The sequence below is a fragment of the Chiloscyllium plagiosum genome, chromosome 36 (assembly GCF_004010195.1).
Source record: "Chiloscyllium plagiosum isolate BGI_BamShark_2017 chromosome 36, ASM401019v2, whole genome shotgun sequence".
Lineage (NCBI taxonomy): Eukaryota > Metazoa > Chordata > Chondrichthyes > Orectolobiformes > Hemiscylliidae > Chiloscyllium > Chiloscyllium plagiosum.
In genome coordinates this window covers 18,544,832-18,562,231 of record NC_057745.1, presented here as the reverse complement: position 1 = coordinate 18,562,231, position 17,400 = coordinate 18,544,832, and the positions used below count along the sequence as shown (strand labels likewise).

At 41.1% G+C, this 17,400-nt stretch overlaps 1 protein-coding gene across 1 annotated transcript in view; it reads left to right on the top strand.

Annotated features, from left to right (window-relative positions):
* The first annotated feature begins 903 nt into the window (after positions 1–903).
* The window catches only part of aqp9b (aquaporin 9b), a 71,639-nt gene continuing 55,142 nt past the window's right edge, over positions 904–17,400 (top strand). Inside the window, exons 1-2 of the mRNA XM_043677452.1 lie at positions 904–1,078; positions 2,642–2,768. Of these exons, the coding sequence (XP_043533387.1) occupies positions 974–1,078; positions 2,642–2,768 (232 nt within the window). The 5' untranslated portion in view covers positions 904–973. The remainder of the gene's footprint in view (positions 1,079–2,641; positions 2,769–17,400) is intronic.

Below are 17,400 nucleotides of genomic sequence, written 5' to 3'. Positions count from 1 at the left end.
TCATTTAGGGAATTGCTTAGTCTGTATGATCCTCCTTCTGCTTCTTATTAAAATTGTACATAACCCATCATAATTAATTGCCCAGATTCAAGACATGACAAATTCAAATATGATGTATCCCACCAGCCCTTATCTCATGGGGAACTCTGCCAATGCTCAGGAATTGGGAGTTTTATAAGCAGTGTACCCACTTACAGGAAACTCCCTTGAATAACCCTCAGTATGGGCCCATGTAGATCACATACCTCTGTAAATTGCCTGTCTGTTGGAGGGACAGGGGAAGCCAGGTATCTGTTTCGGCATCAAATGTGCTATCCAAACCAAACCTAACAACAACGATTCCAGTGAGATGATGCTGGAGTTTATTAATTCGTGCAAGTTTATCAACTTCGACGCCAATTTTTGTACTGGCAGCTAGTCATTTGGATTTATCTAATCTCCAATATCTCGCATTGCATGTGGATGATAGCAAAGTTCCCTTCTTCTGAATATGGCCCTACTTTTTTTCTACCAAATTACACCAAATTCTACCTCAATATTAATTTTGACTTTGTTCAATGCAGCAGAAGGGAGCCTGGACTTTGGGCAGCTGGTTGTGTCGCCAGGAGCTGCTCTCTCCTCGGTAATGGGGACAACCGTTCCAAGATGCAAGAAAAAGTCGAGAAAAGTTGCAGATTCTTCTTTTTCTCTCATCAAAGCCGATAAGTCTCTGAATGTTTTAAACTTGACCACATCCACCAGTCACCTTTACCTGGGAGAGAGCAGCAAATGGAAGGAGAAAATAAAAATCATTTTGCTACCACACTGAGAGGACTTGTGCAAATATTGATCTGATCTCGATTGGCGGTGGAACATCGTTATCAGCCCGTGCCCAGTGTTAGTCCCAGTGACCGAAGTTCAGGGCGCTGAACTGCTAAAAGGCACAGTCTCGTAATTGGACTTCCTTTAACAGCAGAAAGCCCAGGGAGCGACAATGGAGACACAGAGCCAGAAGCACAGCCTGATAGACAAATGCAAACTAAAGAATAGATGGATTAAAGAAGGGCTCGCCGAATTTTTGGGAACATTTATACTGATTGTAAGTATAGCACTGCTGCGTTTCCATGTGATGCTACAGCACCTTCCAGCCCAGGCACCTGACACAGGGTTAATCAGACTTTGTTGGATTTGTGAAGTTCTCTTTTAACCGCCAAGACATATCCCAAGTCCAGTGATGTTTTATGAAGGAGGAAATATTAAATAGGCACGTGCAGGTGTTGCCTTCTGCAAGGTGCAAGAAAGAACCGCCAGGAAATTTGAAACAGAGAGCAAACTGTAAACAAAAAAAGGGACAGATCACTGTACATTAATGAGCTCTGTTTTGTTATCACAAAGAATAGAGTCAAGTTGGCGAACTGTGTATGCATTTAGCGAACAGCCTTGTTGCTGTCGTTTTCACCAGTTAAGAACTGAAGCACTATTCCTGATTTCCTAGGTGTAACGGAATATTGCCAAGAGCATAAAGAAAATATTTTGAAATTGTTTAAACGCGCGTGGCTGCTCGCACTGCCTGCACGTAGTCAGATAACGGGAGCAAAATTCAGGGTCAGTTCAAGAGAGAACGAAATTGCATTTATATAACGCCTTACATCTCCTCAGGATGTCCCAAAGCGTTTCACAGCCCGAACAGAAATACTATTCCAGCGTGAGCCATTCTCACGAAATCGCACAGCACAGAAGGAGACCATTTCATTCGTGAAGTCCGTGCTGGCTCCACTGCTATAACCTTTAGTGGAAACAAAAATGATATGTATAAGTTTTCCACCTAGCATCTACAGTTCCTGCTCAGGGTGGGGGAGAGGGGAGAGAGGTGACAGCGTTGGGTTACATTCTTGATCAAAATAGAGGGCTTTCTAACAAGACAGCCCCACTTCCCTACTCCCCAGTTCCTCACCCATCCCCTGCCCTTATTTTACAGGAATAAATGCAATGGGTGAATGTCCTTTAATTTCTAATCAATTTAATGGAAGTGGTCTGGTTTGTGCTTAGGACCTTGTACAATTTGCACTTTGTTATGCTTTCACTGTCCTTTAAAAAATGTTAAAGGTGATATTTATATATCTCCAACCATCCCCAGTTCAAATAGTTTGATTGATCCATTGTTTTATTCTGACACTGAAGGTGGAATTAGCATGGAGCTATGGAAGATGGCAATTTCCAAGATGTCTCTCTCAGTTGGAGACTATTTTCTAACAACCATTACCCTTGATATGATAACCTGCGGCCTTAGTCTGGAATTTGGTACATTGCAGCAGTCACCGTGTTTGAAAAGTATTTCTTTGGGACTTGCTGTGATCATGAAAGGCTTTATATAAATACAAATACATTTATTCATTGCTTCGCCCTTTCTTTCACTCTCTCCTCATCTCTTTCAGCTCCACTTCTTTTCTCATACTTTTTTTCACTCTTTCTTGTCATCTTTTAATGGAGATACTAATTCATTTTATTTAAATGTGTTTTATGCCACATTCATGTTAATATGTCAAATGTTTAACGTTTCACAACTTTATGCACATTGAAGAGATTTTGTTACAACATCTTCCACAGAATATATTTTAAGCAATAGCATTGTAAATTTTGCTCAAAATTCTGTATATTGCAGCTGTTTGGTTGTGGTTCACTTGCCCAATCAATACTGAGCAGAGGAGTATATGGCAACATGCTGACAGTTGCCATTGGCTTTCCATTTGGAATCACCATAGCTGTTTATGCTACCATAGGAGTATCAGGTAAGTGCTGAGCATTATCCTGGATACTGTGAAAAAAAATAGGGAATTTGAAATGTCAACACAGAAGGTAAATCCATGCTTTCTTACTCTACTATAGCCTCTAAACTGTTGGCAATACTGAAGATCATTTGAAGGCAGCTTCAAGAACAGAGAACAGATACAGCCCTCAATATGAACAGATCCAGAAATAAACATTTTCCTTAACTAGCCAGTTTCTTATAAAATGTTCAGGTCATACTTTTGCATTTTAATAAAAATTAGATTAGATTCCCTACAGTGTGGAAACAGGCCCTTCAGCCCAACATGTCCACACCAACCCTCTGAACAGTAACCCACCCAGAGCCATTTCCCTCTGACTAATGCACCTAACACTGCAGGCAATTTAGCATGGCCAGTTCACCTGACCTGCACAGCTTTTGGATTGTGGGAGGAAACCAGAGCAAACCCGCACAGACAGAATGTGCAAACTCCTAACAGACAGTTACCTGAGGCTGGAATTGAACCTGGGACCCTGGTGCTGAAAGGCAGTAGTGCTAACCACTGAGGCACCGTGCCACCTAACTTAAATGGTTCAAATAACTCAATATATCATTAAATTATTTACAAAACAAAACAGCTCTAAAAGGCTAATTTTAAACAGTTGGATGAATGGTTCTCTTGATTTCATTTACTACATTTCTTTCAACATATTAGGCAGTATTTTACACTTTGCCTGTAAACTTTCCATGGAAATTTTCCAAGTTGGTGTCAGCAGGGCACCACATTACATGACACCTGCATGAACAACTGCACATCTCCTTAAGCAGTCAGTTTCAAAGAACTGAAATTAACTAGAGGCTGAATCAAGTCAGCATCAAATCATGTACAGAAAGTAAAAAAAAAGAGGGAAAGAAAAACTAGATCAAGAGAAAAGATTAGAGATTGAAAAACAAATTGATATAAAATAATAGAATCCCTACAGTTTGAAAGGAGGCCATTCAGCCTGAGTTTCCACTGGTCCTCTGAAGAGCATGCCACCCACCCACCCTATTTCTGTAACCCTGCATTCCCCTTGGCTAAACTACCTATCCTGGACACAATGGGTAATTTAGCACAGCTAATCCACCTCAACTGCAAATCTCCAACAATAATTAAAATCAGAAGGCAACAAATCTCCATACTTGTAAAGTTAATTTTCAGCATGAGGAAAATTCATTTGACAGTAATTGAAACTACCATGCTATTGAACTATATTAAAACAGGAATGGGAAAGCCCTAAATTTCTGTGGCAGGCTTAATGCTTCTCGACAATATCTATTCAGGAGTTTCAGTCTGTTCAGTATTTTTGAACTGGGTGTCAAATGACAAAGTACTTTTTTCATGCACATCATTTATGTGTGAGACATCTGAAGCAGCAACTTTCAGATGTTTGCATTCATTCTACCTGGGAACTGGCTGAAGTTGTTGTCCAATATGAAATAATGCAGAGCACTATTCGTCCCACTGTTAATAGTATGGCAATTCTTTTACATGTTTTATATCATTTAACCTGATCCATCATAATACCTATTCAAATCTTATTTGAACTGAAAAAAAAGAAAAGCCTCAATCTGTTACAATTTCAGTATCTTTCAAAGCCCCTGTTCACATCTAAAGACGTAAGGCAAAAGCTCTCAGGAAGCCCACACCCTGTCTATTCCAAGATGCTTAAACCTCATAGATAGAATGAATTATCCTTTGTCTTGAGTTATGTCAGTGCATTGATGTACAGGTATGCATCATTTCATCCTGAATACTTTGATAAATACAGAGCCATTTGCTGACAAAATGTATTTTTAGGCTGAGCTAAAATTCAATGTACATGGAAGCAAAATAGAAACATAGTATTGGTCTTTCTTTCACACTTTAAATGCATTATCTGAAACTAAAAAGCTTTTGTGGAATTCTAGATTATTTTTCAGACTCATTTAAATTTGACCTCGAACTAATTTTCAGGTGCTTCAGCTGTGGAGTTCAGTCCGTTGCGAGGATATAACTTTGGTTCAGCTAAGTGAAATTTTAAAAACCAGCAAAATCTACAATTATTAATCTCTGCAGATGCTGGAAACCAGATTCTAGATTAGAGTGGTGCTAGAAAAACACAGCAGTTCAGGCAGCATCCGAGGAGCAGGAAAATCGATGTTTCGGAGGAAACTGGTGAAATCCACATTGATGCCATGGGGTTGAAGTGTTCCGAAGCAGAAGATGAGGCATTCTTCCTCCAGGCGTTGGGTGGTGAGGGAGCGGCGGTGGAGGAGGTCCAGGACCTGCACGTCCTCAGCAGAGTGGGAGGGGAGTTGAGATGTTGGGTCACAGGGCAGTGAAGTTGATTGGTGCGGGTGTCCTGGAGATGTTCCCCAAAGCGCTCGACTAGGAGGTGTCCAGTCTCCCCAATGTAGAGGAGACCGCATCGGGAGCAACGGATACAATAAATGATTTTGGTGGATGTGCAGGTAAAACTTTGATGGATGTGGAAGTCTACTTTGGAGCCTTGGATGGAGGTGAGGGAGGAGGTGTGGGCGCAGGTTTTGCAATTCCTGCGGTGGCAGGGGAAGGTGCCAGGACGGGATGGTAGGTTATTGGGGGGCATGGACCTGACCAGGTAGTCACGGAGAGAACAGTCTTTGCAGAAGGCGGAAAGGAGTGGGGAGGGAAATATATCCCTGGTGGTGGGAAATATATCCCATTTGGAGATGGCGGAAATGTTGTCGGATGATGCAGTTAATGCAAAGGTTGGTAGGGTGGAAGGTGAGCACCGGGGGGGTTCTATCCTTGTTACGGTTGGAGGGTAAGGTCTGAGGGCGGAGGTACGGGATGTGGACGAGATGCATTGGAGGGCACCTTTAACTACGTGGGAAGGGAAATTGCGGTCTCAAAATAAGGAGGCCATCTGTTGTATTCTGTGGTGGAACTGGTCCTCCTGGGAGCAGTTAGGTGGAGGCGGAAGAATTGGGAATAAGGGATGGCATTTTTGCAGGAAGTGGGGTGGGAAGAGGTGTAATGCAGGTAGCTGTGGGAATCGGTGGGTTTGTAAAAATCTTGGTGTCAAGTCGGTCATCATTAATGGAGATGGAGAGGTCCAGGAAGGGGAGGGAGGTCCAGGTAAATTTAAGGTCAGGGTGGAATGTGTCGGTGAAGTTGATGAATTGTTCAACCTCCTCGTGGGAGCACGAGATGGTGCCAATGCAGTCATCAATGTAGCGGAGGAAGAGGTGGGGAGTGGTGCAGGTGTGACTGCGGAAGATGGACTGTTCTACTTAGCCAACAAAGAGACAGGCATAGCTGGGGCCGAAACGGGTGCTCATGGCTACCCCTTTGGTTTGGAGGAAGTGGGAGGATTCGAAGGAGAAATTGTTAAGGGTGAGGACCAGTTCAGTCAAAGAAATGAGAGTGTTGGTGGAAGGTTACTGTTGGGGACATCGGGAGAGGAAGAAACAGAGGTTTTGGAGGCCCTGGGCATGGCGGATGGAGGTGTAGAGGGATTGGATATCCATGGTGAAGATGAGGCGTTGGGGGCCGGGGAAACGGAAGTCTTGGAGGAGGTGGAGGGCGTGGGTAGTGTCTCGAACGTATGCGGGGAGTTCCTGGACCAGGGGGGATAGGACAGTATCAAGGTAGGTGGAGATGAGTTCAGTGGGGCAGGAGCATGCTGAGACCAGTGGTGTAGAGGTCAGTGTGCCAGACTACCACTGCACCCCCTTTATCAGCTGGTTTGATGGTGAGGTTTGGATTGGAGCAGAGGGACTGGAGGGCTGCGCATTGTGAGGGTGAGAGGTTGGAGTGGGGGAGGGGGGTAGACAGGTTGAGGCGATTAATGTCCCAGCGGCAGTTGGAACATTTCAAGGGTGGGTAATAGGCCAGCACGGGGTGTCCAGGTGCATGGGGGTCTAGGCAACTTCTGATTTGTGAACAACAAACAAAAATTTACTATGATTAATGATCTTTTTGGGGAGGAGACATCCAGACATTTTCTTGACAACTGGCCATCAATATTCATTCTTTCATTCTTTGTAACTGGGTATTAAACTACACCTACTCTAGCTGTTTGATAAGCTATGCCAAACTTGAATTGTAATGCTATTGGAATGTAATATTTACACAAGCTCCTTGTCTAAATGTCTTCAAGTATCATCCACATTGAATATCATACAAATCTATTTCATTAGTACATAATTTGTCCAGTCAGAAGTATACACTTGTTTGCTGACAATTTCACTGCTAAAAGAGACAAAGGAAAATAAATGTTACACCCCAATGGCTTTGACTCAAAAGGTTTTCTTTTGTTATTTGGATAGCAAAATACTTTAACACACCTAAATCTCACCGGGAAATGATCTAATTATGTTATTATGTAGACAGGATTTGCCATTATCATATGATCCTTGTCTTTCTACCACTTGAAGGCTTCCAATCAATTTGTTCACAAGAGAAACTAGAAAATTAGGGCTTTTTTTGGTGAAAACCACCACTAAAGTATGTTTTTGTCAGCAAATCAAAAGCGTAAGGTGTAAAGATATGAAAGATCAATCTCAGGATATAAGATCAAATTCAGAAGGATTGCCATTATCAAATAAACTTGTTCAATAAGCAGGAAAAGTGATCAAGTTATTAACTTTGATGAAATTCAATTGGAGGGAGAGAAAAAGCTTGCGATGCATTCCACAGCTTATTTGATTTTCAATGTGCTTTTTTTTGTGTTGGACTAACCCTGGCTATTACTTTTAACAAACTTATTCAGAATGGTAGCTTAATTTACGCTGCCAAGTGATATTCAGATTAAAATGAACATATCATCTTTGCTTAATCTCTGCAATTACTATGGAGGGTCATCTCTGTTCTGTAGAAGAGGCAATCAGAAATGCAAAAGATTTGGATTTTTGTGACAGGCTTCATTTAGCCTCACAAAAATGGTGGATTTATTCAGGTTGTTTTTTGAACAAAATAGCTTATTGCAAGAAACTCAGAAATGTTCTTCAATGTCTTCCCAATGTCACTCAAATATCAAAATATAAATGCTGAATTTTGTTACTGTATGGTAAATAGTGACATTTATTTGGTAAGAGATTTAGTTTCCCACACTAAGATGAGGAGTAAATGGTTTACAGGGAATCTGAATTTTTTTTCCCCACTAGGAGGAGGAGGTGGAAAAGTGGAATGTGCTGTTTGAGGGACCAGTGGAGGCAGGTGCTCTCACAACATTTAAGGAACATCTGAGTGAGCACTTAAAATGCCAGGGCTTGGTGGACAATGGGTCAAGTTCAGATCAACAGGATTCATACAGTTTGGTGTTTGCTGATCAGAATAGTGGTCAAAGCACCTGTTTCTATGCTGTATAACCGTATGAGCAATAAAACTTTGACTGCCTTGTCAACTGACTTTCTATTTTAATCCCAAACATAGTCCATTCTCAGAGGGTTATGATAGTGATCTTTTCCTGAACATGTAGATGATTTGATAAAGACACACAGCTTTATCTTATGAATTATGATATTTCCACACCCATTAGATAAGTTGCACAGAATAGAAATTACTGTGTGGACAGTCATGAGTCACCTATCAAACAGGCAAACACCTGTGGGGACAAAGTAACGTAGTACTTTAGCACACTGTTCATTCACCTTTGGAGTTTATATCCGATCAATAGCAGTTCCCTCGCTGTGCAGGCTCTAAGCCTCTTTAGTGATTATCCAATTCTTTGCAGTGACAAACCTGAACACATAAATAATTGTGTTTAGAGTCCACAAATAGAATGTGTGTTTGCAAAGTAAAATTTAAATTAATTTTCTTATGTACTTTGTATTCTCCTCACACTTCTTTTCTCACTGCGTGTGCAGATCCTTGTTTAGTTCTCGCCCTCACAGCAAGTTGGAGTTTGGTTTCTGACCCCTTCCCACATCTGGGAATCGGTCAGTAGAATTGTCATACCGGTGCTCCATCCCATTGTTTTGAACATGATGTAAAAAAAAATTCCTTCCTGCTTACTTCAGATTTCCTTTGTCTGTTCCAAGCCTTTAATAATTCTGACATGATACATCTTCTCTCACCACTTCCATGATTTTGAGACTCCTTTTCCATGCTTTTTAGAGATCTGTCTTCCTTCAATAAATCAGCAATTCACATTTCAGTATCTCCACAGTGCTTTTTGCTCTGTTTTAGAAACTTAGTTCGTAAACTTCACTTGTACTGTTGAAGCATGTTCCAGAAATCCAAGATCAGCAAAAATTGAGCAACTATGCATCAGCTTCAGCACTCAGTTAATGAGATTGCTCGAAACAGAGTTTTACAGGCAGGAGTAGTAGTAAATGAAGCTTTACACTGACTGTTGGGGTTGGTTATGCTCAGTTAGCTGGACTGTTAGTTTGCAAAGCGGTATGATGACGATAGCATGGGTTCAATTCCTCTACTGGCTGAGGTTACCATAAAGGATTCTCCTTCTCAACCCCTCCCTTTCCCTAAGGTGTGGTGACCCTCAGGTTGAATTACCACAAGTCTTCTTTCTCGAATGAGAATGCAGCCATATGGTCTGGTAAGACTGTGGCAACTTGACACTGATTGTCAATTTATATTTGTATAACAAATTGCATTTATTGTAATGCATCAAAATTGCATTGTTTACATAACTGCGTATTTCTGCAACTACTCAAAAAAGGAGGCAATGTTATCCATCTCTTATTGCACAATCAGACCTCAGAGAATGGATTGGTATAAGTACAAGTAATAGCATCTGTTATAAAAGCCCTTGAACACATGAGAAGTCCACAGGAGAAAGGATAAAAGTTAATAAGCATTGTACTAATAGAGTACAAATGATTCTTTTGATTGTTATTTGAATACATATCTTCTAAATAAACACATCAAAATTCAAAGAATCCACTCGTCTTAGAGCATCAGCAGTGTAAAATAGTTCGTTGCTGGGTCTATGTCATTGTATTGCAATGACCCAGTAACTTGAATTAATGTTCCATGGAGTTAAGTGCATTTGTTTTAGAAATGTTCTTTAACAGAACAAATGCTTATGACGTGGTTACTTAAAGGGTAAATGATGCTTGCAATTCCAGCAATCTTCTTTGATAATGTTCTATTAATAAGTTCAATACATTGAAATTCTTCACGGTTATGTGTTCTATGAACAACCACCTCTTATGCTTAGAATTGACAATTTATCTTTGTTATAGAGAACAGTACAATCCACTCTATACATTTAGTACAAGGTGCAATATTAATCTTTGATAAAGTGGAATCCTATTCTGATAGAATACCAAGACACTACAATAATCAAACTACTCCCATAAAATCCATCGCAATTATTACCAAATGTCCCTTTCACCAATTTATAATCACTGTTAAGCTCCTTAACCATTGTAATATTTTTAAGAACATGTATTGATAACTGAACATTTTACATAGATGTAAAAATGAATGTAGCAGTGTGTTTTCATGCCACAGAACCACACTTCCTACCTTACAATGATATTCTTAAACTCTTGGAACTTATTTTTTTTATCATTTAAAGTGACTGTGCTGAAAAACATGTCACAACATGGATGGCTTTGAACCGAAGGTTCTCAAAACTTTCCACCAGTGGACTTTCATTATCTCTCATCCAGACTCGGTGCAGACTAATTTGGGCCAATTCTTGACTTTGTGCAATAGTGTAAAATTGCCAATTGTAAACCATCGGCATGTTCTGCAATTTTCTCATTGTATTTCTATGGATATTATGGAGCTAATTAAAAATGAAAATCAGGTTCACTCTAGCTTTTATAAAGATTGTCTAATCAACCTGTTGAGAGATGTTATTATATACCCCTGGAGTAGACAAGACTTGATCCCAGGTCACCTGGCTTAGAGATAGGTGCAGTACCACCGCACCACAAAACTCTTCCAGTTAGCTTCTTGATGGCAGTGATCTAGGCAATTTCATTGATTGATGCAAAATACTTAAGAAAGTAATGACTAATCCATAACTCCATAAGATATAGGAGCAAAATTAGGCTAATCAGCCCATCAAATCTGCTTTGCCATTCGATCTTGGCTAATGTTGTTCTCATCTAATATGTTTGGGTGGCACGGTGACTCAGTGGTTATCACTGCTGCCACACAGCGCCAGGAACCCGGGTTCAATTCCCACCTCAGGCAACTGTCTGTGTGGAGTTTGCACATTCTCCCCGTGTCTGCGTGGGTTTCCTCCAGGTGCTCCAGTTTCCTCCCATAATCCAAAGATGTGCAGGTTAGGTGAGTTGGCCATGCTAAATTGCCCAGGGAATGGGTCTGGGTGGGTTGCTCGTCGGTGTGGACTTGTTGGGCCGAAGGGCCTCTTTCCACACTGTAGGGAATCTAATCTAATCCCAGTCTCCTGCCTTTTCCATGTAATATGTGATCCTCTTATTAATCAAGAACCTATCTATCACTGTCTTAAGTACACTCAATAACTTGGCCTCCACAATCCTATATGGCAGTGAGTTCCACAGATTAACCACCCTCTGACTGAAGTGATTCCTCTTCATCTCAGTTCTAAAGGGTTATTCCTTCATACTGAGGCTGTGCCCTCAGGTCCTAGTCTGGCCTATTAGTAAAAACATTCTCTCCATGCCCTCTCTGTCCAGTCCTTTCAGTGTTCTGTAAGTTTTAAATCAGATCCTTCTAAACTCCATCGACGCAGGGTCCTCAACCTTCCTCTTATAACAAACCCTTTATCCCAGGGATCATTCTTGTAGACCTCCTCTGGACCTCCTCCAAGACCAACACATCCTTCCTTAGATATGGGGCCCAAAACCCTGCTCACATTATTCCAAATGTAGTCTGACCAGAGCCTTATATAAGCTCAGTTGTACATTTCTACTCTTGTATATTATCACTTTTGAAATGAATGCTAGCATTGTGTTTGCTTTCCTAACTGCCAACTGAACCTGCATGTTAACGTTAAGAGAATCTTTAACTAGGGCTCCCAAGTCCTTTTGTGCTTCAGATTTTCAAAGCACTTCCCTGTTTAGAAAATAGTTTACGCCTCTATTCTTCCAACTAACCTCATTGTATTCCATCAACACTTCTTTGCTCATTCTCCTAGCCTGTTCAAGTCCTTCTCCAGCCTCCCTGCTTTTGCAACACTACCTGTCCCTACACCTATCTTTGTGTCATGTGCAAATTAGCAACAATGCCCTCAGTTCCTTCATCCAGAATGTTAGTGTATAACATGAGTGGTGTGGTCCTACTATAGACCCCTGAAGAACTCCACTAGTCGCTGGCTGTCCTTCTGAAAAAGTATGCTTTATCCCTACTGTCTGGTTCTGTAATTCAGCCAAAATCTACATCCCTGCCAGTACCTTGCCCCAAATACCATAGGGTCTTATTTCATTTAGCAGCGTCCTGTGCGGCACCTTGTGAAAGGCCTCATTGAAATCGAAGTAGATCACACCCACTAGCTCTCCTTTGCCTAAGGAGCTTATTCCCTTCACAAAGAATCCAAACACATTTATCAGGCATGACCTCCCCTTGATGAAGCCATACTGGCTCAGTCCTAATTTACCATGCACTTCCACGTCCTCCGCAATCTTATCCTTAATAATAGACTCTAAAATCTTACCAATGACTGATGTCAGGATAACTGAACTGTGGTTTCCTGTCTTCTGCCTCCCTCCCTTCTTAAACAAGGATGTTACATTAGCCATTTTCCAAACCTCTGGGACCCTCCCTGACTCCAGTAATTCCTGAAAGATCACCACCAATACCTCTACAATTTCCTCAGCTATCTCCTTCAGAATTGGGGTTGCCTTATTAGTAAGAAATGAAATTAAATCAACAATAAGAAACAAAGTAGGATCAGATGGTATAGAAGCTGTGTGGTTAGAATTGAGGAACCGCAAAGGTTAAAAAACAAACATAGATGGAGTCATGTACAGGCCTCCAAACGGTAGTCAGGAGCTGGGGCACAAGATACGCCAGGAGATAGAACAGATGTATAGCAAAGGCAAAGTTACAGCGATCATGGGGGATTTCAATATGTAGGTGGACTGTGAATTTCAAGTTGGTAGTGGAACCACTAGGGAACAGGCAATACTGAATTTAGTGTTGTGCAATATGGCTGATCTAATAGGGAGCTTATGGTGAAGGAACCCTTAGGAAACAGTGATAATATGATCGAATTTACTCTGCAATTTGAGAGGGAGGAGATAGAATCAGAGGTGAATAAAGGCAACTACAGAGGCATGAGGGAGGAGCTGGGTAGAATTCACTGGGAGAGGAGTTTCTCAGGGAAGATAGTGAAACAGCAATGGCAGGGGTTTCTGGGAGTAATTCAGGAGTCACAGCAGAGATTCATCCTGAGGAAAATGAAGCAAGGTACAGAGACGATAAGGCAACCATGGCTGACTAGCGAAGTCAAGGATAGCATAAAAGCAAAAGAGAAAACATATACTGTGGTGAAGGTCAGTGGGAAACCAGAGGATTAGGAATTGTACAAAGACCAACAGAGAGCAACAAGAAAACAAATGAGGAGAAGATTAACTATGAGGGTAAGCTAGCCAGTAATGTGAAGGATGACTGTAAGAGTTTCTTTAGATCATAAAGGGCAAGAGAGAAGCAAAAATGGACATTGGACCTCTGAAAAATGATGCTGGAGAGATAGTAGTAAGGAACAAGGAAATGGCTGAGGAACTAAATAATTACTTCGCGTCAGTCTTCACAGTGGAAGACACGAGTAATATCCCCAAAATTCAAGAGAGTAAGGGGGCAGAGCTGAGTAAGGTGGCCATCACCAAAGAGAAGGTACTAAAAAAACTGAATGACCCGAAGGTGGATAAATCACCTGGACCTGATGGACTATCCCTCAGAGTTCTAAGGGAGGTAGCTGAAGAGATAGTGGTGGTGTTAGTGGTGATCTTTCAGGAATCACTAGAATCAGGAAGGGTCTCAGAGGACAAGAAAATCGCTAACGTGCCACCCCATTTAAAAAGAAGCAAGGCAAAAAATGGAAAATGACAGACCAATTAGCATAGTTTCATCAAGGGGAGGTTATGCCTGACAAGTCTTCTAGATTTCTTTGAAGTAATGAGCAGATTAGATCAAGGAGAGCCAATGAATGTTATCTACCTGGACTTCAAGAAGGCCTTTGACAAGGTGCTGCACAGGAGACTATTGAGTAAGTTAAGGGCCCATGGTGTCAGAGGCAAGGTGCTGGCATGGATAGAAGCTTGGCGGTCTGGCAGAAAGCAGACAGTGGGGATAAAAGGGTCTTTCTCAATATGGCAGCCAGTGACAAGTGGTGTTCTGCAAGACCCTGTGTTGGATCACAACTTTTCACTTTATACATTAACAATCTAGGTGAAGGAACTGAGGGTATTCTGGCTAAGTTTGCAGATGATACAAAGATAGCAGTGAAGATGTGGGCAGGCTGCAGAAGGACACATTAGGAGAGTGGGAAAAGAAGTGGTGGTTGAAGTGCAAAGAGACTTGGGAGTTCAAGTCCAGGATTCTCTCAAGGTAAACCTGCAGGTTGAGTAGAAAGGCAAATGCAATGACAGCATTTATTTTGAGAGGACTTGAATATAAAAGCAGGGGTGTACTTCTGAGGTTCTATAAGGCTCTGGTCAGACCACATTTGAAGTATTGCATGCAATTTTGGGCCCCATATGTCAGGAAGAATGTACTAGCCCTGGAGTGTGTTCAGAGAAGGTTCATAAGAATGGTCCCAGGAATGAAAAGCTTAACAAATGAGGAACATTTGAGAACTCTGGGACTATAGTCGATGGAGTTTAGAAGAATGAGGAGGGATCTAATTGAAATATACAGAATACTAAATGGCCTGGACAGAGAAGATGTTGGGAAGATGTTTCCATTGGTAGGAGAGACTAGGACCCGAGGGCACCCGAAGACCTTTGAGAACAGAGATAAGGACAAACCTCTACCAGAGAGTGGTGAACATATGGAATTCATTGACACAGAAAGCCGTGGAGGCCAGGTCATTGAGTATATTTAAGACTGAGATAGATAGGTTCTTGAGTATCAAGGGGATCAAGGATTACAGGGAGAAAGTGGGAGAATGGGGTTGAGAAACTTATCAGCCATGATTGAATGGTGGAGCAGACTTTATGTAAAAATGTTAATAAAACAAGTTAGAAAATTGTAAAAAGAATTTCTTGTTCAAAAATTAGAACAATTTACTGAAGAAGCTGGAGAACTGAAACAAAAACAGTAAATGCTGGTAAAACTCAACAGGTCTGGTGGCATTTGTAGAGAAAGAAACAGGTCTAATGTTTAGAACTCAATATAACTCTTCTTTGGAACTTCAAGTAATTCAGACTTTAGATTAGATTAGATTCCCCACAGTGTGGAAACAGGCCCTTCGGCCCAACAAGTTCACACCGACCCTCCGAAGAGCAACCCACCCAGACCCAGTCCCCTACATTTACCCCTTCACCTAACACTACGGGCAATTTAGCATGGCCAATTCACCCTAGCCTGCACATTTTTTTTTTGGACTGTGGGAGGAAACCGGAGCACCCGGAGGAAACCCACGCAGACACGGGGAGAATGTGCAAACTCCACACAGTCAGTCGCCTGAGGTGGGAATTGAACCCGTGTCCCTGGCGCTGTGAGGCAGCAGTGCTAACCACTGTGCCACCGTGCCGCCCCATTTGTTCAAAAATGAAAAAAAAACAGGTTTCCAAGGTAGCTTAAACACTTTAAGTTGTTCATCAGTACATGTTTGCAGGAAGTGAAATACACTTCAAAGTCACCCCTTTGTCCTGCACATACCCTATTGCTGGAACTACCTGTTGGTCCTCTGTGTGAGTACTGTTATTGCCTACCCCACATTGTGCTCCCTCCCCACTAAGATATTGTAGAAATGTACAGCTTCACAAGAACGAATAACTTTATTCAATTGCTCAACTTTTATTCAAACCTTCTTTTCACACACATCCATATTCTAAGCATAAAGGTGCAAACTGCCGTATGATTATTTCAAAGTTTGTGGAATTTACTATCCCATCTGATTTCATTCACATCATATTATAAAGACATAACATACATTTGTCAGAACCATAATATTTCACAAGCACACTTTGCAATGAGGTTCTTTTCATTTCATGTGCTGATATCATAGCAGTGTTTTATAAACTGTTGCCATTCATCAAAGAATTCAAAGTTCATTCTTTTTCTGATACGTTTATAATGAAAATAATCCACATCATATAAAAAAAAATTACATTTCCTGTACTTGTTACATAGTTGTTGTGGTTCTGTTCGCCGAGCTGGGAATTTGTATTGCAGACATTTCATCCCTGTCTAGGTGACATCCTCAGTGCTTGGGAGCCTCCTGTGAAGTGCTTCTGTGATGTTTCCTCCGGCATTTATAACGGTTTGTCTCTGCCGCTTCCGGTTGTCAGTTCCAGCTGTCCGCTGCAGTGGCCGGTATATTGGGTCCAGGTTGATGTCCAGCATCCCATTCCTAGGATGTTGGCATTACTGGAATTGTCAGCAATTGTTGTCCATCCTTGATTGTCAATGCAAAGGTGGTGTTGACATGCTTTCATGAATATAATTGTGAGGCTTGCTGGATCATTTCAGCGGGCAGTTAGGAGTGAAGTACATTGATCTGGTGTCTTACATTAGTCAATCTCAGTAAAGACACCAAATTTCCACTTTTCCATTCTCCAGGGGATTAATGAATTAGATGGATGGAATTGATGGAAAATTATTGATAGAAAATGGTGGTGATTTTATTACAAACTAGAACTATATCCTTTAGTTTGAATAAATGAAATATTGCACGGGTTGTCAGTCAGATAAAAGTATGGGAGAAAGTACTAATAAAAGCTACATTTAGATGTAGTGGACCAAAACATTTAAATTTAAAAGCCAAACATTGTTATGGGTTCAAAGATAAAAGATGTGTTGCCACCTTTATGAAGAAAATCAGGCAACTGAAACGGCAGGATGAAGTCTCACCGTGAAAGCACTCTGGTATATAAGCACGAGGAGATACAACTTTGATTACCACCAAATTACATGATTCTCAGACAGGATTCAAGGATTGGTAGGTTTTAGTTGAATTTGTTTCAATACTAATACCCATTTCACTTACTTGAGAAGGAATGAGTTTCATGAATAACCACTTTGGACAAAGCAGCATCAATGAATGCTGTTTTTGTCATAACATCATTTGACATCTAAGAGTAATATCAAAAATGTTGTCAAGGTACTGCAACTTATTCAATTGAGCAAAAACCAACCAATAAATCAAATTAAATTAAAACAGAAACTTCTCAACCTATTCAACTGCTCAGGGAGCATCTATGGCGAGAGAAGCAGAGTCAATGTTGCAAATATTGATGGTTTTGTCAGAATGTAAAATGTTGGAAATGGAACAGCTTTTAAGCAAATAAACAGCATGCAAAGTGGGAGTCAGATCTTGGAGAGGAGCTGAAGGGAAGGTCAGTTGTAGATTGGGAAGCAGAAGAGATTAAATGACAAATGGTGATCTTATTATGTAAAATGAGATGGCAATGGGACAGGAGGCTGTAAAGTTCTTACTTTAAAATGAGGTTCATTTCTTCAAGCTTACAATGAGACCAGTTCAGGAGACAAAGGTCAAAATGGGAGCTGGGGGAGAAAT